Raw genomic sequence first — 24,457 nt, forward strand, 5'->3', positions numbered from 1 at the left:
CTAAATATTTAAATATAACCTTGTGATATGCTTTATAAATATAAATATACATACCTCTATATATATATATATGACATATGTATGTACATTATAGTTATTTTAAGTTTTTTTAATTGAATTTGTATACGAATATAATCAAATTAATTTTCACACCATAAATATTCAACGTTTGATTGTATCTATTATCTTGTGTATTTTCGAAACAAAATTGTCATTATACAAATCAAAATTAACTAAATATGGTTTTAAAAACAACAACATAATATAATAATAATTTACAATAAAAAGTATAATATAATTTAAATATGCATTTAAAAAATACTTACATATATATTTAAGAAAATGAGTGCGAAATAAAAAAAAAATTATCATTTGATAGCGTGTGTTATTTTTCATCTTGCGTAATTTAGTCATTTTCATCTGTAGGTGACTAAATAGTTATCCTACCTATCTAAACATTTCAATGTACTATATAAATTGTACGGTTGTATTATAAGTGGTTTTATACAATGGTAAAATCCAAAATCTACTTAAATACATTGTTTAATGTTTATTACGCATGCTTTATCAAAAACTCACAATGGCGGAAATTTAATAAGGAAAAAGTAAAGTAAAATAAATATAATATTATAATTATAATTGTTTCTGTTTATAAAAATAGTAGGTATGGATATGGTATATCTATAATCTATATATTATATATACCTACGTCATATATTATCCTCCTCTAATTTCTATATATAAATACGTAATTATAATTTGTACACGCGCATGCGCTAATAACTTACCTACATACTTACCTAACATAAATTAAGATTAACAGTAAAAATACGACAAAAAAATAAAAATAATAGTAATAATAGTAAAAATATAACGTAGATGATGTAGAAAATAATTTAATCACAGGCTATACGGATATTGAAGTAAATATTCAATCAGTTCGGTTGGTAGTGATGTAGGAGTGATGGTGATGAGGCGCTTGTGTCGGTTGATCACCAGGCGAGCTATGTGCTTCAGCGAAGGAAACCCTGCAGCGGTGACCTTGACCACTGGCCGGCGGAGGTTCATCCACGAGAAGAACTGGCCACACTGGTCGATCCACACGGGGTACACGAGCATCTGGCGGGCCGCCTCGATCCGGGACAGCCGTACGTAGTAGTCGATCAGCTCGATCGGACACCGGAACTTCGGGACGCGGAGAGCGCCTGCGCGCCGTGGCATCGAGTCCAGCCCGAACACGCCATCCACGTACGTGAACCGGACGCTCATGAGCCGGGACTCACCGGTGCGGCCTGTCTGCACGTCCATTGTAAACAGGTGTTCCGAGTGTCTGGAATCTCGAACACAAAATCGGCCGGCCGGCATGCTGGCCAGCGCGTCTGCGGTCCAGGCCTGTGCCTCGGCACCCTCGTAGTACCAGCCGGACGCCCGAAGCCGGGCAACGGCTGTAGACAGCACGCGCAGGTCGCGAGCGCCCGCAGCGTCCGATACGGTGGCCGACGCGGCTGTTGGGGCAGTGACTTCAGTGATGACGTTGCAGAACGTAGCGTCATCAGCAGTGGAGGAAGCGATGCTGCACCTACTGGTAGAATGCACCGCGGTTGACCTGGCCACAGGCTGCTGCAACGTCGTGACTGCGGCGGCCGTGACGGTCGTGCTACAGCACCGGGATCCCACTCCCGTCTGCTGCTGCTTGATGCGCCTGCACGACACCACCCGGCCACCGGCCAGCGTTAGCTTGGACCGTTCCCGAGACAGCGCGTGATTGATGTGCATCTGGTACAGGACCACGTTGCGCTGTTCGCACGCCCACCTGTCCCACAACCGTATCCAACACGCCTGCAATCGCATTGACTTGTCCGCATCCTGGAGAACGGCTGCGGTTGCATCGCCACCATTATTCCCGTTGTCCGGTCGGCCCGTTTTCCAGCACTGAGTGTTTAACATCTTCTACCCATGGCCCGTACACTCAACTGCGTCTGACGTCAATGACGCGTGCACGGAAGTGGTGATTATACTATCGCCGCCACTGAAACAATATTAATAACAACAATAAATAATAATTTAGGTAAGTATATGCTGAGTTCCAACACACAATATTATATTCATTCATCATTGTAACTAATAATAACATAATTCGTGGCTTCAATCAACAATATACGTCATGTTAGTTATGTATTTATAGTAATAATAGCAATAATAAAATTATGATTTATATCATCTTTTGATCAATCCTATCACGTCAATCTCGTTTTATAGGTAGGTAACAATAATTATTATAAAAAAATAATAATTAATAACTATATGAGTGCCGAGGAAATTACGTTGGGTAAAAGTCTAAAAAAGGTGGAAAAAGAGATAAATATCGTATTGTTGGCGAAAGAGAACGAAATCCTTACAATTTGGAAGTCCCGTCACGTGTGGTCTTATAGCGGCGGTATTGATTTCAACACGAGACCGCAATAACAGTCGCTCGACACACGGTTGGATAATATTATTATGCGCACAGCATCATAGAAACGTTCAACAACAATTAAAATATCTATTATTTTAATAAAATTCCTATTTCTATTTTTTCTATTTGTATTTTGATTTCCAATATCTATTGCATTATAAAATAATGAAATTTTGTGTATCCGCGTGTAAGTGTATAATAGGTATCGATGACTATATTATTAAAACGTTACATGGGTACGCGATGTATTTTCAATGTGAGAAATGCATACAGCGTAATTGTTATAAATTAAAATTGTTACGCAGACGCGTTTTTTTCGATTTATTTGTAAACAAAGTCACCGAAATTCGCACAATAGCACGTACCGTTGTTGTTATTAATTACCTATCATATAATATTACATAGGTATGAATTAATAACAGTAAATTATTACGCAATACACGGCATATTTAACGGCATGTATTCGATATTTTTGATTTTGTACTAATAATAAGTATCCAAAGGCTACACGGCAAATATTATTAGTGTTGACATGATAAGTAAAATCAAGTGTGATAACAACATGTATGATCAGCAAAAGTATCCTTTAGATACAGCAAATGTTTTTAATGTTTATTTTGGTAATGCTGGTGAAGCATACATTTAAAAATATTTTCCAAAAAAATGTTATACAATTAATAATTTAGCGAAACCTTTAAAGTTCAATGGTTCGGTTAAAATAAAAAAGATATACAAGGATACTCCACAGAAAATTATATAGAACTTAATGTACTTCCACTTAGATCTCTGTATAAGCAATTTACCATATTATACGAGTCAAATAAAATTGACCGAAAATGAAGAAATTTCTCATGCATTTCTCATTTCTCTATAATATAGTTCAAAAAGAATAAAATATTTTTAAAATTATACCATGTATAAAAAATGCTGATATAAACATTTGGTGAAAATTTCAAGTGACTAGGACTATTCGTTTTCAGTTATACAACAAAATAATAAGTGAGTTTGTTGAAAATTTGTTTTGCATAAAAATTCGAAACTTTTCCAATATTGTTTTCCCAATTGTTAAGAAAAGTACTGTGAATTTTTAATTTCGATTTTTCCCCAATATTACTAATTAGATTTGCTATATTCCCAGAAAATATATTGAAGTTAAACATTGAAGAACTTTTTATTTTTTAAATCGTGTATACATACTATATTTAAAAAAAAATCATCGTAAAATTAATACATTTATCGCTCAGCTCAGAATTTAAAATTAGTTGTTGCAAAATTTAAAATGTAATGAATTTTTAAATTAACGTAAAATAATTTTCACATTTTCGTGACTGTTGAAATGTAAAGTTCAAAAGTTCAAACGCTCATAAAATTTTTTTGTGGATTTACGCTGAACTTTTCTTTTTTATTTCACTATCGTCTATCACAGACTTAAGAGGAACTTTTTATTAAATTTACAAGCTTTTTGATCAAGCATTAAGTATTATCTACAATTATATAAAAAAAATTAATAAAATTAAAAACGTTCAAATGCAAATATATAAGTATAAGTAGGTATCAAAAAGAACAAAATTATTTTGAAAATAATATCAATCAATAATATCTAGAAAATTCTAAAACAAATATTTAGTAAAAATTTAATTTTAAAGAACCTGCAGCTGTTATATTTTCAAGTTTTTGTATTTTTACTGAGAAAAATATGTTTGCCCCAATCCTGGCTAGTGAATACTCCACTCTTTATTAATTATTAAGTACCTAGGTACAAATTAAACAGTAATAATTTGCAAATTTTAAAGTTTACATAAAGACGTTTTTAAGCTGTATAAACAATATCAACATACTATGTGTTATATGAGTGGGTTAAAGCCATAGTGGTGTACTATGTACTATAGGTATCAACATTTTAATTTATATTTATTATATTAATATACCTGTGTATTATTATAACTTACAATTTATATACCTAATTAACATTTAACATTGTACATTTGTATTTGTTTATACATGACGTTATGAACGTACGGACCTGGTCCAATGAAACTAACTTTCCCATGAAACGATTGCACTCCAACCAAATTGCAGTCAAATCAAATTATGTAAAAATATGACTTAATATTTGAAAAATTGTGGCGAAAATATTGAACAAGTCCGGTTAGCAAGACTTGCTGGGTTCAGCAAAATTAATTGATAACCACCGCGAAATCCATTCCACCAATTTATTTCACTGTGCATAGGGCTTGTTTTGCAGGCAACGGCGGAATATTAATATATTTCTGGTGAAACGCGGTTTTACCGAGAATACGCCGCTACAAAAGGATATAATTTTTCATTTGTAAGTAAAAAAAATATATTTTCATATACATCATGCACGTTGGGGTAATATACATACGAGCACGGTGATAATACATATTATATACTATAGATTCAGGTACCTACTATATACACACTACACGCCATCGTATTATATAATATAATTTAATGGTATACGTATATGCATCGTACATACATATTATTATATGCTTCCTTCCCCCTCCGTCTTGTGCAAATTGAATAGGATCATCGTATATTCTCATGTGTATAGGGACAATCTCCTGACAACGATACGATGAATACGGAGACAATATGATAAAACGTCAGACGTGTAATATACATGGTAGTACATCACGCGATTGGATTTAAGGCGAGGGAGTGCACGAGTAATACTACGGGGAACATATAATTTGATGAAAAATTGTTTTCAGAATATTTCATCTGGAATTTTTTATGCGCACCAACCTACCACCGAATACGTATTGGCGATAGAAAGCCTGGAAGCTTATCAATTTTTAGGCCGGCGGGGTGTGGATCTGTAACGGGCCACTGGAAAAATAACATATTAATGATACACAGCGTGCCCGTTACAGCTTATCAATTTCTATCGCCCATAACCATAGACCTTATACTAAGGTATAGTGGTTAATATGAAGTCTATGCCAATAAGGCATTAACACGCTGCACTACATATTATTACCATTGAGAATAATATAGATTATAGATATACAGATAGTATATAATATATAATCGACCATCCGACCATTTTACCAATATCATGACACGTTATTATTAATTATTAGTTCTCCGGAATTATCAATGGAATACGCTTTGTGTCATTATGATTTATGAACCATTAAGAGAATATAAAAATAAAATAATAATAATAATATATTATATTTCATATTTTATTGTGACGTTGACACCTCTATACGTAATTTACGTTTCATCTCCTTTGTATTATTATGTACTGCGGTACAACATTGCCTAATTTGGTTATAAATGGATGTTGTTGCCATTTTCATCCAAATTTTATGAAATGAAAATAATTTATCTTCTGATTTGCGACTATAATATATAGTGGCTACCGCCCAGCGCTCACGTTGCGTGACGCATGTATTGCAATACAACGTTGTCTAATTTGGTTATATAATATAAACGTTGCCATTTGCAACAAAATTGTATGAAATTAAAATAATTTATTTTCTGTTTTGCGTCAACCGTTGTGAAGCTAGTTGGGGCAGCCGAAAAGTGCAGCCACGGTAGTGAGGGAGGCGACGCCTCTACAATAAAGAAGAAAAAATGTATTTGTAAAGTAAAATTTTTTGTAAGATTTTGATTATAGGCACCTTAACACCCCCCCCCCCCCTCCCCGCAAAAAAATAAATTAATACCTGGAGCCGTATCTGAGTTGGTATCCAAAATCTCATTGACACGCGTGGCCGTGGGGTCGTTAAACATTGATAATTAACTTATGATGGATTGAACGTGATAAAAAATGTTATCGCTCCGCTCGAAGAAACATTATTAAAATTGTATAAGTAATAAGTAAACTTATATATAGGTAATAAAATAACCATTTTTTGCATTAAAACTGTGTGATTTCCTACATATTTTAATTTAATATTTGAGTATGCTACAGCGAATGGATCCACACAAATAATAATAAGGAATTTTTTTCAATCAAAATATTTATTTAAATATTCATTTATATTATTTTTATTATCATCTTTTTATTATACATCAACCTATTTACCACCATTTTCTATGTTCATGATTTGTAAATCTAAAATATTAAAATGTATTATTCAATGGTTTTTATAGATACTAAGGTGCAGGCTAGGACAAGCGTACAATGATAAGCTAGGTAAGACCCCAACGGCTCCACTCCGACTTCCATTGATTTTACCATGGCCCCATCATGCCCCTCCCCTGCTTGCAGTGAATTGCAATAAAAATGTAAAATCAAACCTAAAAAGGTGGACAAGTGGGTGTCACTATGCTGTACAGTAGGTTACTGTAATGGATGGTGTTAAATTTGAATTAAATGATATTACTAAGTATATTTGATGATATTATTGTGAATAAAGTAATTTATATATAACCTCTTAATGTGGAATCTTGTTTTAAATGTTCAATCCTTAGCTATAAAAGTTGAACATTTTATTAGTTTTTAACTACAAAATAATTATTATATTTTAAATTTGATACGTTTTGTCAAAATTTAAACTTTAAATGCTTATAAAAAAAAAATTGTGACTGGATTTTTAATATTTTTCAAATTTCATTGTAACAATATATTAGGAGTCTTGTATTAAATTTTCAAGATTTTTTCCCCTACAAATAAAATTTTACTGACATTCATAGAAATAAAAACTAAAAAAAATTGAAAGTTAAAATGACCGTAAACTGTTCAAAACAAATCAAAATTTCACATATAAGAATAATATAAGAGCACTGATTTTTAAATAAAGTTTGTGAGAGACCTGATGGGTTTAAAGATTAAGGAATTCGGTAGGAATTTATACAGCTATAATTTTTTTCACGAACCAAAATTGCAAACGACGAATGTATCTGTACCGTGCTATCGTCGTTATTCTGGGAAGTTCCATTTCCAATGTTCAAGAAAAGCGTTCTGAATTATGGTCACCAAAAAGGTGCACCCGCATATTGGTTGTTAGCTTAAAGGATGTAATGTAAGACTACAGATATGATAACTTGAGGCAAGCATTGATATCATCACTTTTAGTGCCTTTTAGCACAACTATTACTCAACATCGACAGAAACAATATTTTACAAATTATTTTCTAATTTTATTTAACTGCACAGGTGGCATCATCAATTTATTCCTATTTAATCTCTCAATATTTTGTGGACAGAAGTTGGGTCCATAATACTATAGTTTAAACCTACTCCACAAAATACCCAATCATTTTAAAAAAAACGCATGTATATCGGACGAGTGGTTCCAGAGAACATAAGTGACAAAGATTTCCATTTTTACATTTATAATATAGACGAAGGTGTAAAAAAAAGACCTAACAAAAAAAAATGATGCTATTTAAACGTATGACAAACATTGTGAAAATTATATGGTTAATAAATAATTTAAGAAAATAATAAATTCAAAAATAATATTTTGAAAAAAAATTAGGTATTACGTTCTAAATTAATTTACTCAAAAAAATATTAATATTTAAAAAAATCTAAAAAATAAACTACATGACTTATATAAATGTTTTACCATCAAAATTGTTCTTATAATCAGATTTACAAATTGGCAATTTTGAACTTTCAAAAAAAAAAAAATGTTTTTATTTCTGTATTAAAGAATAAAAATAATTATTTTATGTTATACGTTTAGCGCAGGTGACTATACATTATATATATAAAAAATAATTTTAAATATTGATAAGAATAAAAGTTATTACATCTGTCAGGTCTTCCTGTTACACCCTGTATAGTGTATATATAATAATATAATTATAGTATGTGAATTTACACAGTAGGTATACCTAGGTACTACATATTATGTTTATGTATAAAATAGTGACGGGCGACGGACAATAAATATTCTCTGCAAAACCGGGCGGATTATAATATGTTTATATGAATACGTCTGTATGTTAAAATTTATAATTTATGTCCGGGACAGGTGCATTATTAAAACCATACACGATACACCCATATACACGAATTTCGTCAAGAGATCCGTTATCGTGCAATAACGTGTAACGTCTGAATCACACGCAAAATCGCATATTATTAAATTGTACAGGTATGAAGTACATGATCAAGGCGATAAATGGTTTTTGAGCATATTCAACGGACCGGATACACACTCGGACATGGTGCACATGGTAATTGGACATCCCCCCCCCGATATATTTTTGATGCGGACATTTGCCCCCCCCCCCATTTTTTTTTAAAGTTAATTATTGACTAATAATATTGAATTTATTAATATAATATTATTTATTATTTAATATGCAATTTTTTTTTAAAATAAATATAAGATATATTCAACAGTTTTTATTTTCATAATAAATATAAAAGATTATAAATGTATATGTTTGATCAACTGAACTACTTACTTGAAACAGTAAAAATTAAAAAAAAATAAGTAGGTATAAAGTAAAATATAATTAATAATTAACAAAAATGGTTAAAAATTCCGACATAAAAATGATACATTTTGTAAAAAAACATTTGAATTCTGATTCTTGTTATTTCTTAACTTATATTTTTTTTATTTTTTGTTAAAACTGTACTAGTTAACAATATTTAACAATTTAATAAATGCTTGTGAATCGGGGTGGGGGGGGGGGGAAATATCCGCGATTCGGTGCACATACTTATAAACATTAAACACTGCATCGGCATAAAGGTTTCGACGTGATTTTTGTTTTTTGAATCCAATATTACATATTATTGTATAATATTAATTTACGCACGGCGGCGCTTGTGACGTTTACGACCCGAGGTTATCACTGTTATGCAAATCATAAATTATATACGATGCTATAATATATTGTCGTACTCAATGAAGTGATATTTTTTGCTTAAATATATTATATATTAGTGATATTACATTATAATTTACAATACATACCCCGAAACGAAACGATGAAGATAACGATATTATGAACACGATATAATCTGATGTTAAATTGAATTATATTATAATTTATATATTATCTGGTTTAGATACACGTACGTTGTATAACATAATATGCTTATAGTATATTAGTATGAAGTATGAACACTGACTGACTATGTATAAAATACGAGTGCGCGCGGTTGTCGAGAGTAAATTAACTATGAAATTATTATTACGGAGATCGAGTGTGCACCAGACGGGATTAACAATGTCGGGAGACTTAACGGCGGCGTCATTGACACCGAACTGTGTAATGTAGAACACGAATTATTAAACTATATTATAACAACATTAATGACATTTACTTAAACCACGCACGACTGTCGATAACGAATCTCGTGGATTCCTCCTCCTATACGATTTTACTAGGTAGTCTTTATTGTCACGCCCACGCATAGGTAAATAATGATATATCAATAAATTGATGTTTGGTGATGGATCATACATTGTTTAATACCTACCTATAAAAATCATAAATATTTTTGAAATTATAATGTTATTTTACTTATTACACAAGTTAGATTAGGTTTACAAATTAATCCAATAATGCCCTATTCTGTCATTATTCAAGCTTATCTGGACCTACAGAACTATTTGGAGCAATGCCAACAAATAAAATCCAACATTTCCAGAATTTAGAATTGTTTGCAGAATTTCTTAAAAACTTCTTTACGTGTCTCTATTCTAATCTTAAATAAAACTTAAATCCATGCACGAAGAAGCAAATGTATTTTAAAAAAAGGTTTCACAACAGACAAGCTTCCCACTCAATCCCCCTAACAATTCCTCGAAACCTTTCAAGATTACTTAAGTGGAACTGGTATCGTGATCTATTATATTAGCCAACATATTACAATAAAAAAAAACGCAGTATTCAACTTAAATTAAATTATTTATTTTATAGTTGAAAATGTCCTTAGAGTGGATTCTTTTTCAAAAATATTCAAATTGTTTTCATTGTTTTTCCCTTTTATCATAATCTTGTATTAAAACTTAATTGTGCATTGAAGTACAGATTGTATATTATTTTATAGTTAAACATTTTTTTAAAAAAATTCGATGTTCGTGACACGGAGGACTCGAGTGGCCATTCCCGGTAAACATAGAATAACATTTATTATAAAAGAACACGTCATATTTATACCTATAACATTACTGCGGTGAGTAGCGACTATAATAATATAATATTCAGTGATCACGTCATACAATATTTGAAAAATACACACAGTAGTCACATAACCGTCGTATGTTACGCACACGCACATCCGTTGTTTATAAATTATATTATTATAATAAATAATATATTATTAAATATATTGTAGTAAATCACAAATACTTTTATACTTAAAACGGAAATAAAAACATATCACTGTTTAAGATAGGTAATGGTATACTAATATATCATAATATTATAAATTATAATAATATGGTCTCGGCCCTCTGGCGCAACAACGACCCGGAACAATATATGTATTGTTTTCGTTATCGAATCGTATTAAATTATATCGAAACAGTTGTGATGTGCGATTCGTAGAACGCGTGTATGTAGAAAAAAAACGTTATTTAGGTATGATACACATTGCAACGCATTCACATGTTGCACAGGAATTGGTTTTTTCGTTCTTATTTTTTTTTTTTACTCATCCGCGCGATAATCGATGTTAAATTGGCCTAATTACTAATTAGTTCAGTCATTCTTGATTATTAATATTATTATTTATTATTATCTTTTATATATTTCTATAATTTTTTCATGGGAAACAGATATATTATCATAATATAACGATCCAGCTTTAAGAATAATAATAATAAGTTTCATTCATAATTCAACGTCATAACGAAAATTTTACTCTTCGGTGAAAGTTTAATGTAATAATAATTAATGACTGTTATACGACAGCCGATCGACGAACGCATATAATATACGCGGGAGAAAGCAATTTCGTAGAACTCCTAATGGAAATTAATGACTGACTTTTGCTAGTGTAAAAACTAAAATGGCAAGTGCGCCTGCCTCAAATGATGCTTCCGATGCATTATAAAACTGTGATTACAATTTTAAGCACGTTTCAGCGAACAAGAAAAATAAAATACTGAAAATATGCGAATGCAGTTTTGAAAAGAAAAAAACGAATTAACATTAAAAGTAAAAATACCGTAACCAGGTGTTGTTTCCAGTACACCTGAAGTAGAAGACAAATTATTATATCCATAAACTTAAATGTAATAATGATAATATACCGCACGGAGGCAGTGGACTATATGCATATAAATATAACATAATATATAAATATATATAAATATATAAATATAACATATATATATATATTTACTGTATATAAGGTACCTATATAGTGGCGGCGGAAACTTTTCATATACTTGTTATTCTTCGAACTCGGGAACCCTCGAGATTCGTGTCTGCGGACCCGGTGATTATATGTTTAAGTATTATAAAAAAAGTAATTTCAACTACACTGAACAAATCACGATCTACAATATTTATTTACAGAAAACACTTTTATATATGTTATAAGCTTATAACTTATAATCATACCGCACAGCACACAGTCAGTTGAAATAGTTGAATAGACTACAGCCGTGCTGTTCATTTTAAATGCACGTACTTATAAATTATTATAATAAGTACTTAATTTAATTCAGATTTCGTTATATTGTACGGGTGTTTTATAAGATGAATACTTTATATAGTATAAATATTTAACCACGAGTTCGAACATTTTTTTAGCTGAATAAACATGTTTTTAAGTTTTGTAACCATATCAAACATTTTTGAATAGTTTTGAAGTTGGTTACGTTTGTAAAAATAACTTATTTTAATACTCTAAACCGTGCCTACTCATTTACCGATTTCGTGAATTTCAAATACCAACGAAACTTTTTTTCGTCTTGGGCTGAGATTATGGACATGCTCTGAGCTTTTACTATATTCTTTAAAATTATTATATACCTAGTAGATACCTACACCTAACACATTCGATAAATGCAACTTTTTTCATAATTTAATTCAGTAGGTAAGTATAATAAATTGTTTTACATCAATATAAAGTATTCGATTTGAATAAGATATATTAAAATGAGGTAAGACATTTAGACATTATATTATTTTAGTATCAACTATTAACGTATGCATATTATTTTGTATTGATGCAATTTAATTGAGGATTATTAATTAGTAATCACTTATTTCACTAAAATACTTTGTACGGCAGTGACCTGAGGTCATAATATGGACGACTATTGAGTAGTATTAACTCACCAACCGTTCCAAAGCGAAGAAACCAATAAATTATTTCTTCCGTCGTTTAAATAGTGATAGCCAAGATGGCAGGGACTTTTTATAGGTTAAAAGCTAAATTAAAGTAAATAATTAATATTAAGTTGTTTAATATATATTTTTTTATGTATTCGTTTTTACCATCGCCTGATATACGGAGAATCAGGAGACTTATATTAAGTTGTTGGTGATCTAAGGCACCCGTTTTTTTTATGATTTGAAAAGAACTATATAAAAATAAAACAAAACCCATTTTATTTCCAAACATTTAAATTTTTTAAAAATCAAAATAATATGCAAGATTAGGTAATTTGGTTTTTAACTTTGTTATAAATATTAGTTTTGAAAAAAATGAAAACCCGGAATGTTTCTTGGTGTCTATGATTTATACACCAATCATCCTCCCAAACTTTCAAATGCTTAAATATTTAAATGTACAAAATATTTAATTACATTTTGAGTACATTATATTTTATTTTCTAATTACTACCTATAAATGATCGTAAATTAGTAACTTTTATAAGTGGCAGAAATTGAAGATAAAAACAAAATTTAATTATTGGATAGTATGATTGATTCAAGGATTAATTTTAAGTTTTGAAAAATCCATTGTTTAATATATGTTATATATATATATATAGATTAGGTTTAGAGGTACATATTATTTTCTATTTTAATTTTAATTTGAATTATGTTATTTATGTTTAATTTGAAGTAGCCTTAACAATGTTCAAGATAAAACACAAATTTCTGCGAATCACGATTTCTAAGGTATTAAAAAGAACGTGTACCTGCGTAATATAATACCTATTATAATATATTATATTATGTATACAAACGCATATACCTATATCATGAAATATTTAAAGGTCTATTCAGAGCTTGTAATGTAAATAAATATGAAGTTGTTTAAATTATTTTCTATCATCACTCATCAGCATAAAATAGATGTAATAACACTAGACACCAGTTTTAAGGGAATTATGATTCCGAGAATGTGTATTTATGTTTTAACTTGGACATCTTTTACGTTTCTTCAAATTAAACATAAACAATATAATTCAAATTCATTATAACATATTATATTATATACCTATACCTAATCTATATTCTTTACATTTATATAGTACAATAATTAAGCATACTAATTAAATGGTTTTTATTCTACAAATTCTGCAGTTTATAAAAGTTATACTAAGGTCACATAGTTTATACTTGATAGTACTTAAAAATTACAATATTGTAATATATATTGCAATTAAATATATTATATATTGTATATATATTATATATTATGTATTGTAATTATGTAGGTATGTGTTTAAAATTTAAACGTTATTGACCTCATTCAAAAAATCTTACTTACATACAACTAAATCTAAATTATATTTTAACATGTTATAAAAAAAAATGAAGAAGCGTCACTTGTTTGTATCTACTTCTAAACAGACGAGGGGAGTTATACCATATTATGGATACCTTGGGTTCATATTTCTCAGAAATTTTAATCAATATAATACTACGTATATATTGTGTTACACGCAGAGAAAAGTCAAGGTAAAATTATTATTCTGTGTAAAATATATTAATAATTATATATAAAAGCACGGAAAAGATGTACATATTGGAGGCACTCATCCTTCACTTTTTATAGGTGCGTCTACTGAAAATTCAATTATTGAAAAATTGAAATCAAAGATGAGTTATCGCATTTAAAAATAAGGTTCTGAGATATGTATAGTGGAGCAGTGAAATGTAATATTGTTTTTTTATGCATACATAATGTTTACAAATTTACAACTGAAAACTGTGGTTTTGATTTCACATATATACCTATATTACATAATATTGTATACAGCATTAAGTTTTAAACTACGTTCTCCAATTATGATGTAATTTAAACAATAATTGTCAGTTGACAGTTCTATTAATGTTTACTTTTATACTTCCTATATATTTACTAGGTACCTATAGTTAATTATAATTATTTTTTAAGTTATAAAGAAGTTTATGATAAACATCATACATCAGACTCTGACGTCTGACCCCGTCAATTTTATTAGTAATTTAAATAAAAATAACACTTAAGTACCACTGTACCAGAAACAGAGAAGGCCTCAAAAAGTTAAGACACGTATTAAATTATATTCATTGAAACAGTTATAAGTTATAAAGCATATACTAAAAAAAAATTAGTAAAACTTTTGAAGTGTTTAAAGGAATAACTATAAAAGTTTTCTCGATCCAGAATATTTGGAAAACATCCATAATTCATAAACCCCTGAAATACGAGTAAAATACCGAACAATACCGGGAAGCGGCAACATATTTAATTATAAAATATCGCATGAAAGAGTAAATAAGTATTATAAAAGTCATATAAAACGATAAAAATACTTATCAATGTTATGGGTATGGCAATCGCGGCCAATGATGCTGGCCGTCGCCGGGTTTTCATAGCATATTTAAACGAGTTTCACAAGCATAGCGTCAAGATCGTGTAATTGAAATTTAACTATTGGTATGTCGTATTAAAAACAATTATAATTAGAAAAAATTTTAAAATTCAATCTCAATCATGTAAATTAATAAAATACAATTTTTTTCTTTCTTAACTCTTAAACAATCACAATTACAAGTGTATCAACAATATTATGATTATTGAAATGGAAGTTTTAACAATTTTCAGGTTATACTGAAATAATATTTGTATTAATTACTTAATAAACACACAGGTAGTCATTAAGAATAATAAGGGAAACAACTTATTTTGATATTGTGCTGGGCTGCTGTTTTATTTTATAACTTGTCTTACTCTTATTATAAAAAAATAATGAAAATTGTTCTTAAAACTAGAAATATTTCAGGATTAAACAATATATAAAACCTAACCTGGCAACGCTTATAATAATAATAACTACCTATAGGTATATTTATTATACTTATTTTTTTTTTTACACACTAAGTAGTTTTTTAGTTGACTATAGTTTATAAGATATAATATGATATATTAGGTAGGTATGTATAAAACGTCGACGTTTTTCTTTAAACAAAAATTGTATTATAGGTTTAACAGTGCCGGATCTAAGGGGCACTAATAATAGAGGGGTGCAAATTTCAAATTTTAAACTCATAAGGCATATAGCATAGGGGCGCTCATATTATGTTGTGCCCCGGGTTACATAATTTGTAGATCCGGTACTGAGATTAAATAATAATTGTGAATTCATTTTGGAATAACAAATTTTCTTGAAATGTGACGTCATAAATATTGTGTAGAAGGTCATAATGATTTTCCCAACGAGTTTATTATATTGGTCTTGAATTGTATTAGTATTATATAATACCTACACTTACGACTTCACGTCATGTGGCGTCATATTTTGTATACATAATTTGTAGAACGGAAACCGTTGACGAATCAATGAGCAATTTTTAAATATGTTGACGAGTTTTTAGTAAGCCTAAGATTATTTGTATATATTGTATACCTAACCTATATGATATATTGATACTATAAAAACTTCACTTTCATGAATGACACTGCAGTCTATTGTACATCAAAATAATATATTTACGTTTTCATACAATTTTTTTTTTTTACTTTAATATAGTAAAAATATTTATATTCGCCATCATTCTTAGTTAAAGCTAAAAACATAGACGGAAATCCATTAAAATCTCAGGGGGGGCTAACATTATTAACATAAATATGAGCGGGGGGGGGCTTCGATCCTACAAAACTAAAAAAAGAAGGAGCTTGACGGACTTTAGGGGGACTAAGCCCGCTTAAGCCCCTCCCCCGATTTCCGTCAATGAGTCTAAAAATATTTATAAATTTTTTTTTAACAAGTTTATTTTAGAATGATTAATTTTTCTTGGAACAAACAGGAGAAGGGTAAAAAAAGTTTAGCATTGTTATTTGTTGTTAACTTTAAATATTAAAAATAGGAGGGAAATTGGTGTAGTAGGTATAGTAGGTGTCAAATGTAATGTCACTGTAATGATTACAGTATATTTAATACTGTAATGGATCAATGGATGTGTGGAATTTGAATTCAATGATATAAAATAACTTTATAGGTTCGAAAAATTACTTAATAGGTACTGCATAAATATATTTTATGAATCATGATTCATGATACTGTTGTTATAAAAGTAATTTATTTTTTGTCACGCTTGTAATGAAAGTTTAGTTTTCGATGACGGTTGAAACGTTGGAAAGTGACCCTTTTCCGTCCAGTGGGTGGTAAAATGGGAATCCCCGTAGTGTCGGGTGGTAATGTGGAAATCCTCAAAAGTGCCGTGTGGTAAAATGGAAATCCCAAAAGTGCTGTACGTGCATATCACACGTATCCCCCGCACAACCAAACACTGAAATCTATACCACGGTCCTTACAAAATATAAACTTTTGGTTACATCTTATATTCACATTATAACCTCCATACATGACGCTTAAAATAAATAAAACCAAATCGTTTCTTTCATGAAATATTGTTTTCGTAGAATAGTCTGGTTGTTGCATAGATCCTAACCCGCATTACCTTGGCTGCGATGGCGTATGTGATCGATGAACGCAGAGGCGTGTTAAAAAATAGTATGTGTGGCTCATGCGAGAAGGCAATTTTAGTCTTGGGCGAAATGCGGCCCTCGCGGCCTCACCTGCAGTGCCAGTGTGTCGCACACGTCGCCCGCTCACTTCTTGCCCTTGCCATACAATATACTATTACCAAATACATATTAGTAATGCAGTAGGTTATATTAATTTTTGCCGAAAACACTGTACTTACTGTACTTTAAAATGTCAGTGTTATAAAATAAAATAATACGCTTTAAAAATTTTAAGTAGCAACAAAAAATTTTTACAGCAAAAATCTCGTTCTTCCTTAATTTTTTCCGCCCAACGCTTTTAAAAAGTACCGAGAATTTTTGAATTTAACCTGTTTGAAGTACCAACTAGATCCAATTTTCTATGAAATAACCACCCTCAGTTGAAATGCAAAGCATTATGTTGACTATTTATCATGTATAACCAAAAAAGTAGAATCTTTGAATCAAACATTAAAGATATTATTAATCTTTTTGTTTAATTATACATAGACCGTTCCACTTTTAGATTCTAAGCGGAGTGATTAATATATTGATTTTATAATGTATTATAATGCATTACAATGGTAAGTGTTTTTTTTCTGTGTCTATAATCAACTATTGGGGCAAAAAAAATACTTAAATTTTCTATACTTCTAAGAAAAAATGGGAATTTTCACACAAAACCATATACTTGATTTTGTTTTTTGGTGAAATTCAAAAACCAATAACTGTAGATAAGTACTTTTTTATGTTCACCAAATTTTTATTTCATAATTTTCTTTACATAAATGATAACAGTTTTAAAATATTTTGACTTTTTTTGTGTTATTTATAAATATTTGAAATTTTTTTGGTTTATTTCAATAAATATCGTTAAAATTAGAAAATTGAATGTAAGGTTCTTCATAAATTGTTAGATTAAAAATATTAAAGATACAAATGCACAAAGTATCTAATGTACAACTGAGCGGTACCCATCTTTTTTAAGTACTATTTTACAAAAACCTTCTTCATCATTTTTCTCAATAAACTATTATATTAGGTACTTACTGTATTATTTACTCGATATTTGTCGTTTATAATTTATATTTATTACATATTATTATAAATTCATATAAGCTCATAAACATATAAGTTGATAAAACCAATCTTATAGTATGAGTAATAATAGCAATAAGAATTCACATTTCTTTAGCCAAAAAGAAAATGTATAACCCCTGATAGTTATAAATAAAATAATAAAATACACAATTTTTCACGAAAGTAAAACATTTTGGTACAATTGAAACTTTAATCGTTTAAAAATTAAATTTTTGATTATTTAAGTCAGAATAACAAATTAATAAATATTAATATTAATACATTAGCTTATGCCTTTATATTATAATTTATACGTTTGCAAAGCTTTCTAATAAAAACTACACATTTTCAACATAATCTCTAGGCTGCAGGATTTTTAAAAATTACAAGATACAAATAAAATAAATAAAATGTATTTTGTTCAGAACGACAAATTTCAAAATTATCTTTAGTAAATACCATATGTATTAAAGGGATTGGAAGCGGCGATTTTCTGTCTTTGTCTAACATACGTGCAACATGGGATTATAGACTTATTCTATTTCCAACGTACCGAGCGAAGCGTAGTCTAGTGAAGCGATACGGATTCTGAAAACAGATTTTAATTTATCGTCGTCTTCTTGAGATCGACTTTCCCATATTTTTGATTTTTTGATTTAAACTTCTCCAAAAATTGAAACATGTCAATTTTTTAATTACTCTTTTTAATATATCGTTTTTATGATTTTGGAGGGATAATATCAAAAATGTGGGAAAGTCGATCTCAAGTAGACTTGACAACAAATTCAAATATATTTTCAGAATTCTTATCGCTTTAATAGATTAATCGGTACGTTGGAAATAGAACACGTCTATAATCCTATGTTGCACGTGTGTTAAATGAAGACAGAAAATCGACTCTTCCAATCCCCTTAAATTCACAAATAGATCTATATTGAAACTTTTATAGGACTTTAGAAGTTTAAGCAGCACATCTAGCTTATTTTCAGATATCATATAAAATCTAAAATTAATACTTTCTTTGCTCACTCAGGAACATGCCTAGGCGTAAGTGAGCAACTAAGACCAATTTTTGAGGGAAGCTTTAGCACTCATATTTTTCTTTATTTTTATGTTTACAAATTTCCCCTATACCCCTCTACTAAGTTTATGCCTATATGATTAGATTTTCTATTAAAATTAAATTAATTATAAAATAAAACATGTTTACTATTAAATCCAATATAATCACCAAATTTACTAAAATCAAATCTAAATTAAAACTTCAAACTGCGATATTAAATATATTTGAAAAAAATGATAGATAGGTTATCGTTTCAAATATAAATTATAAAGTTGAAATTGTCCTCTTCCATTTCAATCTATATAACTATTATCAATTATAAAAATATAATTATAATTACCAAGATAAATGATAAACTATAACAGAAGTCTTAACTTGTATAAAATAAATACCAAAGAAGTAACCGCAATGAACGCCCATACAACGTATTTTTAAAAATGAATACCGAGACATTAAAAAAAAAACCTTAAATATTGTATAATAATATGAATTTGTCGATCTAGTATCTTCGTGTAGATAAAATTTCAATACAATAATACGATAAAAATATTTAAAAAAAATAATTGATACTATGCATTCTGTTCGCCTTTTATTTGATTTAAGTGAGTGATATTTGCATGATATGAACAAACACTGATAATATGGCTATCAACTATATGTTTGTTATTTATATGCTTTTCGTATCAAAAGCATTGTCATAAATAAATTGTACCCTGCACTGTAACAGGTATATACAGAGTTAAATGCAGGTATTTGTATAAAAAAATGACCATATCAAATAATTTAAATGTACACTATCGTGCCTTAAAGCTTTTTAATGAATGCTACTGAGTACATATTACGTTAATTTTTTACTCAACGTTAGTTGTTATATACGTTTAGAAGTATTTCCTATTCACTTTGTCCAATTTACACAGAACAAAGTGTACCTAAGTTGTTAGACTTAATTAGTAAGTTGTTTTTTTTAATTTGTAAGTTCATAGATCCGAAGCCATGGCCAAAAGGACAGTGCGACTAGGTTGACTAACCTTACCCGACAGCATGAGAGGTTGAATGGGGAACCGATCCTGCTGGAGTACAGCGTCAAAAGTCAAAAGTTGGTTTCGATTTAAGGGGATTTCATACCGTGATTTTCTGTTTTTGTCTAACACACGCGTGACATAGGATTTTTGACGGATTCTTTGCCAAACATATCAATTGATCTAATGAAGTGATGAGAATTCTGAAAACAGATTTGAATTCGTCGTCAAGTCTACTTGAAATCGACTTTCCCACAATTTTGATTTTTTGATTTTAGCTTCTCCAAAAATTAAAATACAAAAAAGTTTAAATACTCTTTTTTAATATGACGTTTTCTGGAATTTGGGGGATAATATCAAAAATGTGGGAAAGTCGATTTCAAGTAGACTTGACGGCGAATTCAAATCTGTTTTCAGAATTCTTATCGCTTCAATAGATCAATTGGAATATTTGGCAAAAAACACGTCTAAAATACAATGTCGCGCGTGTGTTAGACAAAAACAGAAAATCACGGTATCGAATCCCCTTAAGAGAATAACCAGGTCCGTGATGACGACCACCGACAGACTGCCAGCCAAGTCTGGGCACCGACCTTTTTTAGTGATTTTGTATAATTCATATTAGTATTTCGTTCTAATAAAATCTAATATCCATTGTATAGGCACATTTAATTTTGCATTTGGTGTCAGTATTTTGGTTTTTTATCCTTTCCTCTCAAAGTTTTAACTGGATAACGACAACCAACAAGTTAAGTTACCGAAATCACGTCACTACTTACAATTAGTTACACATGTCGTTTCTTTACGTAAAAAAAATTAAAAGTCATTATAAAGATATAGGGTTACTTTATTATGTCTATATGCGGATAGGTAAACTGGGTAACTAAACAAATAATATTCATAAATATATAGGATCCTAAAATAAATTGCACGTAAAAAGTAGGTAATAGGACATAGGTAATATATTATAAATTATATTTTACGAATACTCAAATTTTAAATTAAGGAAATAAATTAAAAAATAAATTGTATACTATGTGGTAATAATAATATTATGTGCCACCGTCTTAAATCTCATAACATATCTATGTATACCTAGTAATTTCTGATTTATCACATTTATACATTCTCAAAGAACAACCAATGATCATAGTTCGTACAAATAATTGAAAGGTAAACTCTGAATGTCTGAATCAAATATACTTATAAAGTAAGTTATACTTATACTTATCTAGTTATTAGATACATAAAATATGGTAATTAATAAATAATTCACTTCGATATAATATATTTTTTATTGAAATATTAATTTATATTATATTACTTACAGTATTTAAAATACAGTATCTCAAATAAAAACAGCGAATACCTCCAAAATTTTAAGCGTATTACTACGAATTTATCTAACTACCTACCTACTATTTATTTTGGCCCCGGCTACACTGCGGTATTTTCGCCGAGCGGTTTTAGGTAACCGTCTAAACAGCCGTTTTTAAATCGAATGAGCTTAAAATTTAATTTAATAACACCTATTACTGTTCAAACGCGTTGGAAAAAAAAATTACGCAAAACCAGTTTCTGACATTTAGATTTATTGGTCTTTTTTGATTGGTCAAAAAACTTTTGAAACATAGTTTCTCATAAGTAGGTAGGCCGTAGGTAGTTAGTATTGTAACCAAAAATCTAAAAAATAGATTAACAGTTTCTTTTCTAGACATTTTGAATTTAAATTCGGACGAAAATCGATACTATTAATTAACAAAGAATAACGATGTTGGTAATTTCGTTATAATTCAAAAATATTATTCGTGAAGACATATAAAATTATAAATTTTGCCATATTATGCAATAAAATTTTCAAAATATTTTGATTTTGAATTTTTACCCGCTGCAGCTTGGTAGGTTGTCAGGATATTTCAGAAGTTTTACAAGTGTGCATTAGTTATATTTTGTTGTATTGGTGATATTGTAAATATTTTACGAAAATAACACATATTTAATTAGAGTTAAAACAATTTGTACATTTTAAATTGTCCTTTCCCTGTAATGGACGTAATTTCTCAATAGTTTTTATACATCCGTGGTAAAGAAAACATTAGGTATACTGAATAGTGATTCTTAATAAATAGAAGTCATAAGTGATAACATTTATTTATTATAATGTTGTCTCATTTAGCTTGAACGATTTGAACAGTATAATAATATTATAAATAACCTAAAGACTCGATTTAAAGCAAATATGTACGTTATGCTTTTCTCAGAATTCCGTAACTAGTGTTATTCTTATTATGACGTTAGGATGGCTTAGTTGCACTTTCAATAATTACTCCACTTGATACACACATTACCTAATGTAATTCTTAATTTTGTACAGCTAGCTATAAGAGGAAACTTGAAAAACATATTGCCTAATCTTATATTATTATTTATGCCATTAAAATTTAAAACAAATATCTTAATTCAAAATACTGACACATCTAAGGCGAACTGAACAAAAACAATAAAATAAATAACTTAAGTCGTAACTAATGTTAGTAATGTTTGTTAAAGTGTATTTAGATTAAGTACCATTAATTGATACTTATTGAACGTCATGGTCATTTGACTCATATTATCTTCAATTAGGTACCATCGAATTGTTAGTTTTTTTAGACACACGAACTATACAAAATTTATTGAACTTTTCTGTTAATTATTAACACAAATTTATTGTTTTGGTGTAACTATATTCACTATTCGGTGTTGGCTATTAGGTACATATAATAATATGTAAGTTCAAATTATAAGTTTTAGTCGAAGTGGACAATCTCAACGGGTGGTGGTTACCCCATAACCACATTATGGACATAGTTATCGGCTATTGGTTACTCATATAGTTTAATATAGTCGATTAGATTTTACATTCAAGTGTATTGTAAATAATTAAAAGCTAGCTGGTGTTAGCAGGACCCTTAGAAAAATGTGTATTTTCAATTCAAACATGCCATGACTGTTGTCTTGCAGTATGATATCAAAATATTGAAATAATAAAAACGAATAAAATCTTAATACCTGTAATGCGTGTTTGTATTGTCCGTAAAAAAACACCGATAGATTTATAAGTCGTTGTCGAACTGAAGAGCGTGAAAAGATAAACGACGTATAATCTTTTGAAATTGTTATGGATCAATTTGAGTGCGCATCGAGTATGCTACATTGTTTGACGGAACGGCGAATATATATACTCAAAAGATTTAATTTGAATCGATAACCGTCGTTATTATTATAATTTAAGCGATAATAGTAATAACACATTTTTCAAATCATCATCTACATAATTCATAAACAAACGTGTGGGCGGAAATGGAAACGTGCGTCGGTACACCGACGAAGTGTAACATATTACATAACATTTGTAGGAGCGGTCGCTGAATGAACCACGCCGAAACAGTTGGCGTGCCGGTCCAGTACTGACTATAATATTATAGTGGCCGTTCTTTAGTATTTACCACTGGTGTGGCGGTGTGTGTCTCCGGTGTCGTCCGTCCGCCGACCGCCGCGGCAATCGCTTCTACACACTCACACATAGTACGGCGACGGCGGTGCGCGCGCGCACGCACAAGCGTCGAACACACGACCACGGCCGCCGCAGCTGCCTCCGAGCGGTGGTGGTAAACGAAGACGACACGGCCGTAAGCCCATAACAAAATAATATATTAATGCCGAGAGTAGTAAAATCGGACGGGTGTTTCAAACACGGCGACGGAGCATGCAGACAGCAGACACGACTACATGAGTCTAGCGCGTCGTCTGGCAGAGGAATGTTAGGCAACGGGCGTGTGTAAAATATTGCCACCCCCTGACCACGCTGGGTGTGTAGGCGTCGGTGGCGGGATGTGTATGTGGGTTGGTGTAGGTGGAGTGATTGTTGGAGGGGGTAGAGAATTCGGCGAGTTTTAGTCTGCCTATAGCGATGATGTTAGCCCGCGAGGACGCATGCAATAAAC

The 24,457-nt window shown here is 30.1% G+C and overlaps 1 protein-coding gene across 3 annotated transcripts; it reads right to left on the bottom strand.

Annotated features, from left to right (window-relative positions):
- Positions 1-168: 168 nt before the first annotated feature.
- Positions 169-24,230, bottom strand: LOC132941689 (cytokine-inducible SH2-containing protein-like). Of its 3 annotated transcripts, none has more exons than XM_061009840.1 (2): positions 23,960-24,230; positions 169-2,029 (listed from the first exon to the last, which is right to left on the bottom strand). In XM_061009840.1, the coding sequence occupies exon 2, from the start codon at positions 1,945-1,947 to the stop codon at positions 901-903; it is 1,047 nt and encodes a 348-aa protein (XP_060865823.1). In that variant the 5' UTR covers positions 1,948-2,029; positions 23,960-24,230; the 3' UTR covers positions 169-900. The 3 variants fall into 3 exon arrangements, with proteins under 3 accessions (XP_060865823.1, XP_060865821.1, XP_060865822.1); XM_061009838.1 differs by lacking the exon at positions 23,960-24,230 and adding an exon at positions 23,523-23,936; XM_061009839.1 differs by lacking the exon at positions 23,960-24,230 and adding an exon at positions 9,376-9,681.
- Positions 24,231-24,457: the final 227 nt, after the last annotated feature.

The sequence above is a fragment of the Metopolophium dirhodum genome, chromosome 3, assembly GCF_019925205.1.
Source record: "Metopolophium dirhodum isolate CAU chromosome 3, ASM1992520v1, whole genome shotgun sequence".
Classification (NCBI taxonomy): domain Eukaryota; kingdom Metazoa; phylum Arthropoda; class Insecta; order Hemiptera; family Aphididae; genus Metopolophium; species Metopolophium dirhodum.